General features: G+C 27.7%; 2 protein-coding genes across 2 annotated transcripts; one reads left to right on the forward strand and one right to left on the reverse strand.

The window, feature by feature from the left end:
- Positions 1 to 1,018: 1,018 nt before the first annotated feature.
- LOC132928620 (GPI ethanolamine phosphate transferase 2) lies at positions 1,019 to 7,674 on the reverse strand. The gene is made up of 14 exons (XM_060993429.1): positions 7,431 to 7,674; positions 7,071 to 7,360; positions 6,230 to 6,428; positions 5,952 to 6,161; positions 5,699 to 5,881; positions 4,920 to 5,071; positions 4,642 to 4,838; positions 3,763 to 3,959; positions 3,430 to 3,660; positions 3,040 to 3,361; positions 2,782 to 2,956; positions 2,386 to 2,677; positions 1,537 to 1,685; positions 1,019 to 1,463 (listed from the first exon to the last, which is right to left on the reverse strand). The coding sequence occupies exons 2-14, from the start codon at positions 7,244 to 7,246 to the stop codon at positions 1,241 to 1,243; spliced, it is 2,706 nt and encodes a 901-aa protein (XP_060849412.1). The 5' UTR covers positions 7,247 to 7,360; positions 7,431 to 7,674; the 3' UTR covers positions 1,019 to 1,240.
- A 1,267-nt stretch (positions 7,675 to 8,941) lies between these two features.
- On the forward strand, positions 8,942 to 10,612 carry LOC132928629 (ubiquitin-conjugating enzyme E2 N). Its single transcript, XM_060993439.1, has 2 exons — positions 8,942 to 9,545; positions 9,730 to 10,612. The coding sequence occupies exons 1-2, from the start codon at positions 9,448 to 9,450 to the stop codon at positions 10,085 to 10,087; spliced, it is 456 nt and encodes a 151-aa protein (XP_060849422.1). The 5' UTR covers positions 8,942 to 9,447; the 3' UTR covers positions 10,088 to 10,612.
- The last annotated feature ends 983 nt before the right edge of the window (positions 10,613 to 11,595 follow it).

The raw sequence follows: 11,595 nt of genomic DNA on the forward strand, positions 1-11,595 counted from the left end.
CTCCCCAAAAAATGGTTTATTATACAGTAATTAATAAGTGATTAGGTAATGTAAATATCAACAAGTTGCTCAGAAATTATATACTTTACAATTAAAATGTATTCTCAATATAAATGTACTATTATTATTTATATATATAATAAGTTTGTATACATTAAATTATTTTTCTGAGAAAATGTAATGTAATTAAACTGTACATCATCTTTATTATAAATTTATCATAATAATCTTACTAAATTGTTTCCTATGCATTTTTCTTAAAAATACTATAAAATCAAATTCAGTTATTTTTAATGATTTGATTTATAATTTTAATGTACCTACCCAATAATATTAATAGATGATTTTTAAAATGTTTACAAAAATATTGAAATATGATAGATAGGTATTACTACCATGTTTAGGATACTAGGATATTTTTAAGATAATTTAGAAAAATACATTTTTTTTTTTTATAATCCACCATTGTCTTCAATGAGATTTTCATAGAAAAAAGTGTCAAAGGGTAACAAAATTAATTTACACTATAAAGAAATTTGTTAAATATAATTAAATAAATTTAGTTCAAATTTGATTATGGTTCTTAAAAACATTTCTTCAAACAGAAAATGTATCTAGTTAAATAAGTTTATTATGTGAAAGTTTCACTGTAAATAGTAATATTTTTTCTCATATTGTTTTGAAATGATCACATAACAAATGAATAATATTGTTACAATGTAACATTCATATTTAGTATTTTAATAAGTTATTAACTAATACAAATAAAATAATGATTACATTTATAAAATCAAAAGAAAAATAATACACACAAGATTTAAAAAAAAACATATTTAATAAATATTACATAATAATAAACAACCAAATTTTATTATAATAGATGAATATTGAATAACACTAGATAGTTCTTAGGAATGTTTTAATAATGTAACAGTCAATTTAACATATTTAAAATTGTCAATAAATAATTATATATATATTAATAATCCTAGACAGTGTAATAGGTACTTTAATTGAAGACAAATGTGGTATAAAAAGTAATTATAATAAAGTATAATATTATATTGGTAGTCTTACAATTTTAATATGCAATGCTTTTAGAATGATTTAACAACAATAAAATTCATTAAAATATAATTTATAATTAGCATTTTGAGCCATCAATCATAATTAGAATAATACACATAGTTATAAATAATAAAATATAACAAGTAATAAAGTATCTCACAAATGCACAAATTTAAATTACTAATTCTTTTTTTGTAGAAGTTCTACATAAAGTTAATAGAATAACAATGAGTGCAGAAAAAATGTATGTTGTAGATGTAGATATTATAATATACAAAAGTTTTGGAGAAAATACTGACCATATAAATAAATGATTACGAAATAATAAAATAACAAGGTTGTATACACATGATTGAGTAACGTTAAGCATACAAAGTTTCTGAAGTCCTGAAAACCTAATTTGAAAAAAATCTAATTAGTTTAAAATTTAAACATATGATTATAATAAAAATATTATGAAAGTTTTACTTTTGATCAAGAACAAGAAATAAGTAAACCAGTATTGGAAACCCATACGTATGGGTAAAAATATGGATTCCTGCAACAACAGGATCATAAGTGGTTTGACCAATGTAACCGGGTACTATGTCTAATGTCCCAACGCTGTTTGAATTACCCTATAAATTATCAAATGTATTTATTATTCATAAGGCATAAGTGATGTTTTAGTGCTTACACTAGCCATATTGTACATATTACAGTACATATACATATAATATATAATAATATAATATTTATAACTAATTATTTAAATGAAAAGTTATATGAGTAAGCTTTTAAGATCAACCTATCATTTAAACGACTTAGTACATTTAATTAACTTAACTGAACTTATTGAACGTAGAATTTGAAAATAAAAATATGTTAAATTTTATTAAAATTAAAATTTGAAACTATAGTTATGATAAAAACTGAAAGAAAGAAAAGCACAACAGTCTATAACTACTAACACACACTTATAGCAATATACAACAATACGTACAAGACTTAAACATGGGATGGAGAATTTCAATTAATACTGAAGATCTAATAATGCTCTACCAAAAATGTTATGCAAATTCTGTATAATAAAAGAATGAAAGTAAGCACATAGTGCCAAAATGAAAGATCAACAGTGTATTTTTAATCAAAAGTTCATGAATAATCTTCTCTGAAGCATCAATAGATAAACATAAGTTATTTTTCTTACAGACACAAGGGAAAGTGAATTTACATATATAATATTTTAAAAGCTACACAATGTGGAACATTAAATAGTTCTGAAGTATTTTAAAATACTTTCTATTTAATAATAGTTCTTAATCACAAATGATTTACCTGATAAAAAAAAAACATTAACGACAACCAATAATAAAGTATAGTTGTAGTTAAAGTATTCCAGCTTTTAAATTGAAGGATTTTACATGTATATACTAAGACTGCTGGTATCAAAATATTATGAGGTCTTAGTAATAGTGACAAACGTAGCATTAACAAGATTATCATTGAACACACAGCACTATTAAACTTGTTGCTATTTCGATTAGTTTGTTTGATAACAAGAAAAATATGGCATCCAATCAATAAATACCATGCTATAGTCCACAAATGCAAACAAAATAATAACTTTCTAAAAAAAAAAAATAATATATTAATGATATGTATAGTAATTTATTGTTTTAATAATATATTAATATATAAATTATTAATATAATACATTATAATGATCCTTACAATATATTATATCCATATGGTGCAGAAACTTCTTTAGTTTCAACTCTATACATATAAACACTGCATAAAGTCCAAAAATATAAAACTAAAATAATTGCACTTAATCTATGAAATCGCTTATTGTTTTTAGCAACTCGGTAAATATTGATACAAGCATAGAATATACTGCAGAGACCTGAAATTTTTTCAAAGATAATAATTTTAAATAAATTTTCTTAATTTTGATATAATATTATAAAAATAGTCTATACAACTTACCTACAACCATTAGAGTTGTCAAATAAATTTTATTTTGGGACTCATGGAACCAATCTCCTAAACTATAAACACCTGACCATTGATTACCAATAGTATTAAGATTTTTACAAAATCGATGCAAAATCATAGATACTATCCATTTAGCAGATGTTGTATAACTATGTGTTACAAAAGTTTTGAATACTTGGATAGCAGAAAAACCGGTCCAAAGGTGATACAACAATTGATGCTCTTCTTCGATATAACTTGATGAAAATAGACTTAATAAATGTATTAATATACCCGGCAAAACATAAAATAAATTATTATCAAAATTACTCATCTGAAAACAGTAATGGTTTTTTTATTAAGATAGTCTAAAATGAAAAAAATAATAAAAATATTCAGTACCTCTAATCTATGAAATGTAGAAAGTGGCCAATCAAAACTACCAAGGTTTATAATAAACATTGTAATTATAACACAGACCAATAAATTAAATGTGGCGGTAAATTCACAAAGTACACTATCACATTGTAACCATACACAAACAGCCCAACGAATTAGCATTAAGTACACTAAACGGCTGACTTTAATATACTTGATGTTTACAGCGTCAAAGTCTATGAGCAACAACCATACCTTAAATTATTAAATATTAATCATTAAAATAAAACTTGTCATTTAAGAATAGTAAGAATAAAAAACTTATGAACTTAGTTAAAACAAATATTTCTTGTTTACCTGTAGAGATAATACAATTGAGACAATAATGAGAAATATGTCAAATTTAGCTATTGATCCAATTACAAAGTTACTCATACCACTCAATGCAGATTCATATAATGAAATAATACGGTGTGCCTGATTGATTGAAGCGGTTTCTCTCTTTAACCAATCATAATAATAGAGTATAGCATGATCATAATCCTTCATAAATGCTAAATGATAAAAAATTATAGATATATAATACCTATATATTTGTACAAAAAATTATTTCTCATAAAATGACTTTTATTCATTCATAATAGTACAAAGCATATAGCAAGAGTTAATAATCAGCTCATTAGTACGGCTAAAATTTATATACAATATCAATAATAAAATATATATTTTATTTTGATATATTATGCAATAAATATAATATATTAAATTATTGAATTCACCAATAATTTTTATACTAAAAAGAATCTTTTAATTTTAAACAATTTGAATTAAATTACTCTTAAAAAAAACTTAATCATTACTTTTAGTCTACTTTTTAAATAAATCTAAAGTACTTTCAATATATTTTTTATCAAAGATAAATGAACTAATTTTTTCTCATTTAAATATACCATAAATTTGCATTTTTTTTTTTGTTATAGTTGAAATATACAAAAATTAAGTTATTTATGGACACTGTAAAAAATATAACGCATATAAACCTTAACCCTACTCAGTTATGTACTATTAGTATGTTTACGTGATAGGAAATAGGTCCACAGATACTTGGTTTATAACTACTAACAAAATAACAAAAAAAATCAGTAAGAAAGCAAGTATCCGTTGATCTCAACCGTTTTAATGCCATCATATAAATAATATAAACATAGTTATAATAAGAAGTCTAATAAAAAATACCTTTATTCATTAATCCTTTTTTTGAAATGTAATTTGTATACATTTGCTGTGAGTTATAATGATATGCAAAGAGAATTTCATTAATATTAAGAATTTGCAAAATTTTATTTATAAGTTTTCCTGTGCTGCTTGAAGGTATTGGTAGTCCCATAATGACAGAAATTGATGGAACAAAATCTGTTTGCATTATTTCTTCTCTAGTTATTTTTAAAGGGTATTATTTATAGATTAGAAAATTATATATTTCCAAAAAATAATTTTTTTAAGATTGAACTTACTTTATAGATCCGCCACATATCTTGTTTTTAAAATAAACAAATAAAGGAACCATTACTTCGCCAGTTGAAGAACCACCATGGCCACCATTGTCACGCATTCCATGATCACCACAAACAATTAAAACAGATGGCAATTCAGAATTTTCAGAATCCTAGTTATTTGTTCAGAAATAGTTAATATAAGACCAACTTTATATATTTTTTTGGATATCGAAATAAAATCAAACGCTACGAAAAAAAATCCCCAAAAATATTTTGATAAACAACATAAAATAAAACTATGAAATAATTAATAATAGTCAATAAATTAATTTTGCTTAAATTTGCTTTTAAATATACCTCCTAATAATTATTCTATTTATTAATTATTACAATTTATAAAAAAATAACAACTCAATTTCATTCCGTAAACAGAATTATACTCGTACATATAGTAATATAAAACAAAATATTAGTTGATATTTGAAAATTATAATAAACATAAAAGTAAATTATAACATATTTAATATTAATTTTAAACATTAAATATAGCTTGATTTTTTTAATTTAATCATTTTTTAATGCTTAAATTTTAATTTTTAGTAATTTATTATTAATATAATTTTTAAACACGATATATTCATTAAATAATAATTACTTATACCTAATTAAATATTAATAATGTTGTAAACATTTAAAAAAATATTTATTCAATAATTTTCATTAAAAAATGCTGAGGGTATTCTGGAGATTTTTATTCAGCAATTCACTCTTTCATTTAATTATTACAATTAATTTACCATGTGATTTACAATACGCTGAATAATATTATCCATCTCAGCTAATTTATTCGGCATCAATGTACTTCGAGGTCCATCCGTATGGCCAATATGATCAAGACCTAAATAATGAAGTATCATAATATCCCAATCGGCTGTTGGTTTCAATTCATTTTCTAGATGACGAGTGACATTATTATCAACCTATAGAAAACATATCACTTAGTATGTTTACATTTCTCTAATAAAATTAAGCTACAGAAAATAGAATTACTTCAGTGTAATCAGATATGTAAAAGGATGTAGTTCCATCATGTCTGACAAATGAATTTGGAAATAATTTTAACCATGTATCATCTCCATAAAATATAACTCGTTTATTGGCTGCACGGGCTTGATAAATAATACTGTCTTGTTGCACAGCTGAACTATCTAGATTTAGCACGAGATCAATAAAATTTGGCACTGTACCTGTAGTTAAGGCCTGATAATAAAACATGTACGGGCTTATTTAAAATTTTTCTATAAATCACTACTTAACTATAACTATACTTTTATACGTGGCATTGTAACTGTAGGTGCGTTCACTCTGGTACGAAATAAACAACTTCGGTTTTGCTTTATGAGATCAGTAGAAAATGGCATGTATACATTATATTCACTTTCCGTGAAAAAATCATAACGAATACCATCAATCACCATCAACACAACTTTATTCACTGACTTGTGATACAAGCGCCGAGTGTCAAAACTAAAAAAATGTCCATATTATTAAAAATAATATAATTAACTTTAAATATTTTTTCTCATATTTCTTTTTTTTTGAAGCACTAAAAGAGATGAAAAATTCCACCGAAAAATATCAATACTATCTTAATTAAAACAATATAATTTAGGTCACAATCACTGTCCACTGATTATTATTAAATATTAATTATTAGTTTTCATTTAAGTTATCTAACTATTGCATTAAATTTACCAAAATATATTACTGGGTATTATAAAAATCTTAGTATAATACTGGTAAAGTGGTACTCAAGTACTCTCCTATTTTAAACTCAATTTTGTGGGAGACTATAGATGGTAAGTTTTTAGGTTTTCATGTCAATCTCAATAATTTAAAACAAGAAATTCAAGAAAGGACTAACAAACCGGAAATGTGTTATAACTAAGAAAGTGCACATTTTTGGAACGAAATGATAATCGGTGGTTGTGTAAAAATAGACAAGATTGTACTCAAAACAAATTTTCAAGGGAGTTAAGAAATATTATGAAAAAATGTTTAAAAACTATTTATTTCTAAATTGCTCAATTCGGGAAAATTTTGGGAAATGGTGGATTCTTAAATCCTCATAGGCACGGCCTTGGTAGTTGGTAATTGTAGTGTAATTACCGCCAAGGCTCCGAGTCATTTTTGTTCGCCCATATAGTCGACGGGATATCATTTGGCGTTGACGTACGGCTGTCGTTGTAGCCAAACGAAAAGAACCCATAGAGGAACAGCAAATTGGCAAAAATTATGCACGACGATAGATATAGCAGAGTGACAGACTGCTTTGTCAGCCGCATAATGTGACCGGAAACCGAACAGGTTAATCGTTGTTTGTAACCATTTTTCTATCAATCTCAGATTCTCACAAGACTTGTGGCAGCGACGGCGGCGAATATGAACACCAATTGTTGCTACAATATATTTTAGTAAAGTGTAATGATTTCAGTTCATCCAAAATTTACGTTCGCCGAACACTCATACCATAGTTTTCTTTATTCTACGCATCGATCATCCACACCAAAAAATAATAGCTATGCACCACAGCTGCAGCGCTCAGCAGCCGGCACGTAAAATTCAAAAAAACTTCACATATGTCACAACGACTGCAAATTTCAAAACCGCAGCCGCCAGCCGGGCGAGTCAAAAAGTGCAAAAAAGTATAAATGCACTATGCCAAGTGTAGACAAAGCAAAACATAAAGTGAAAACAAAAATTATTTACATAACCTGAAAACAGTGAAAACTACACCGGCCACAGATTACTGCCATGAAGTTAGATACGCCATACGTAACCGTTGATGGATTTAAGAATAAGATTGAATAGTGAATACTATTTATATTGTTATAGCCTTATAGGCCTGAGGGCCTGTAAAAAAATCTTATGAGGTTTGAGACCAAAATTGAAAATATTTGTCTGTTGATCTCACAATATTAAATATATATATTATTAATATATTATATTTTATAATTTATAGTCATGACTCATGGGTCAGACTATCACGCAACCGATTACTAGTCGACTGTCATCCCTTAAAAAGTAAAAAGTTGACATATTTTACGCTCTAAAGTCCAGTACTCCAATCTACTGTCAACAGTCAAGACTCCCGAGTCAGTGAGTCCTGACCGACCAAAGTACTAGGACCAAGAGAATCGCATATCCTAGGCGCTAGCAGTACTACAACTACACACTACGTTCACGTATACATCTATTCAGACATTTAGTTAAAGTTCTAATACAAAACATTAATATACCGTATATATCGTATTTAGCGCTAGTATTGGGGGTGGCCGTGGCTGGGTACCTCTACTAATTTTTTACATACACTAGCGTACCCCTTCTTCCTAGGATGAACCTCCCGCGGTTATGTGAGTTGTATTAAAATTCTAGAGACGCTAGAGTACCTCTACTCTCTAGTCCTCGACTACATTTTTTCCAAATAAAGCACTGAACATATGGTTTTATATTTTATCGCCAAACAAACATCACACGCAAAATGGTTTAGGAACCAATTTTACACGCACGCGCCATTTTGGTACAATTTTTCTTTTTCCTCTTGCGGGATTCGACTGATTCGAGAATTTGTGATTTTTCGATTCGCTGACAACAAAAGTATTAATTTCCTAACTAAAGTTGCGATTAAACTAGTAAACTAGTAACTACCGAATCGCAGGCCACGAAATAATCGTCTTAACGTTTAATCGCTTAACGCCGCAGACCGCAGTATAGTTAATAAGTAGTTCGGTACGGTACTACTGTACTAGTCGCCAGTGGTCATTTGGTACTCGCTAATATAAACTAAAGTACACGCCAGTCTTCAAGTGTATTAATAACGTCGTATATTTATTATTTTATTGGTGTACTTTTTCTCTCTTTATTATCATTTATCACGCGTGTGTGTACACGACACACGTTCCGCACTTCTACCGGTGCACTGTGCAGCTCTCTCTACACTATAAAAAAAAAAAATATATAGTAATTTCATTATTATTATTATTATTATTACTATTATTACCATCGTCGACGCGGTATTAAACATTGAACACTCGTATGCGAGATGTACGTCGTGGTATCCCATCAACCCCGCCGACATGTTTTCATTTCGTGATAATAATATTCTCTAGCTGTTGTATACTGAATAGTGAGTTGTGATTATTCGTGAATAATAGCAACCAGCAGTATAGACGTATAGTCGACTATAGTGCATTAGTGCAGTTACTGCAGTCGTAGTCGTCTATAACACCTACCAACACACGCGACTTTATTGATAATAATAATTTAAAAATACTATTATACAACAAACACACGTCATACACACACGCGCGCATCGCAACCGGTAAGGAAAGAAAATAATAGTGCATTATTATTACACGGAACTACAGAAGGTTGTGCTACCTGTGTACAGCTACAACAAGTCGACGCCGCCGATTCCACATTTTGTACGGTTACAGTACGGTATATACATACTCGATCATCACTCATATTTTAGCGCAATATTATTATGTCTGTGTTACCGCGGAGAATACTCAAGGAGACGCAACGTCTGATGCAGGAACCTGTGCCCGGCATAAGTGCCAAGCCGGACGAAGGCAATGCTAGGTGAGACATGTTTTCCTCTCGTAGTCTATTAAAAATTGTCCATGTACTATTATTGTGTATGTAAACGTGCGCGTTTTTCTTTTTTATTGTTATAATGTTACGACAGATTGTCCATCGACGCGAACAAAATGTATCGCGATAGCACATAAATTGTTATTTTTATATTTTCTCTTTGATGTCGTAGGTATTTTCACGTCAAAGTCACGGGACCGGAAGACTCTCCGTTTGAAGGAGGTCTATTCAAGTTGGAACTATTTTTGCCCGAAGACTATCCAATGTCAGCGCCAAAGGTCCGTTTCATCACTAAAATTTACCATCCAAATATTGACAGACTTGGAAGAATATGTTTGGACATCCTTAAGGACAAATGGTCACCAGCATTGCAGATACGTACCGTTCTTTTGTCCATACAAGCGTTGTTGAGCGCACCAAATCCAGACGATCCATTAGCAAACGACGTAGCTGAACTATGGAAAGTTAATGAAATCGAAGCCATACGTAATGCTAAGGAATGGACACGCATGTATGCCACAGAAAACTAAACAGTACGCTTTAAGTGAGGAGTATAATAATAAAGTTAAAAGTTAATAATTATAATAATATAAAATACTCTGAATGAAAACCATTCTAAATCGAGCAATATACTATACATTTTTTTTCCAACAGTTGTCTTTTAACTAATGGAAATTTATTAAGAATTATAGAAAATGGTAATGATGGAATATAATTGTTAACATATTGTTGTTCCCTCAAATTGTATTATTATGCCTTTGGTATGTAATTACAATGATAACTTAAAAGGGTAGGAAGTTTTACTAGCCTATTCTACTGAATGAAATATAGAACTGTTAAGTCATCAGTGAATACTAGTAATATACTTATATATATATAATATATATGTAAAACATGTATTTTCATTTTAATGTTGTAATGCTTTTCATCAGTTATATCTTAATTTAAACTTGTTCATAATCTTTTACTATTCAATTTTTTTTTATGATTATTATTATTATTATATTGCTGAGATTCATCATTCTTGTGTGAATAAAACATTTATTTAAGACTTATTTAGCCTTTGAGTAAACTATTATGCACCCAATGAAATGTTTAAATCACTATCCTAAACACTAGTTTTTTTTTACCGTTAAAAATATATTTTTGTTTGTCCTTCAAATATAATATTTTTTTTCGTTAACCTTACATTTGCTCATTTTTTCTAGAATAAAATAAAATTGATAAATTGGATGTATTAAATCTTTATTAACTACAATGACTAAGCAAATCTAACAGTCTTATCATTATAAGAGGATATCAGTAAAATAATTTTATTGTTAGAATATATAAATAATTGGTTTTAGATTGTAAGACGCAATTTTTATATCATTGGTTTTGCTGAACAATACATTGTTATTTATTATGATTTAAGCCTACAAGAATTAATAACATCCACTTCACTTTGTTTGAGTCTAAATTATTCAAATTAAAATTTATATAGTATTTGTAATACCTTGTGGTTTTAAAATTACAATTAATTAATAGTTCACAATACTTATGTTTTAAATATATTTTATGTAAACCTGATTTAAGTTAAAATCTTGTCAGTGAAAATGTTTACATATTGCTTGTACTACAATTGTTGTATACTTAAAACATACCTGTATACAATTAAAATATATATATATTTGTGAAATATAAGAAAAAAAACTTAAAAAAACTCATCATGATTCTTAAACCAGAACTTAAAAAATATAATTAACTCATTTATCAAGTTTTAACAATGACTAGAATAGACTACATAATTACTGAAATAAACCTATAATAGAAGAATTTAGCTTTTGAATAATAACCTATTCATGTGTTCCACGTTTATAATATTTTAATGTTAAAGGTGGTCTCACCCTGCACAACACTATACTCTGCCTAGTGAAAGAACATGGCGGTTCTGAGTATTTTCTTGTGAAGCCTTGCCATCAAGACCCATATCATGTGAGTTTAGGATGAACTGACTAAAATTATAATCTGATTTTTTGAGTTACGACTCATAATGTTT

Source organism: Rhopalosiphum padi, chromosome 1 (assembly GCF_020882245.1).
Source record: "Rhopalosiphum padi isolate XX-2018 chromosome 1, ASM2088224v1, whole genome shotgun sequence".
NCBI classification, from domain to species: domain Eukaryota; kingdom Metazoa; phylum Arthropoda; class Insecta; order Hemiptera; family Aphididae; genus Rhopalosiphum; species Rhopalosiphum padi.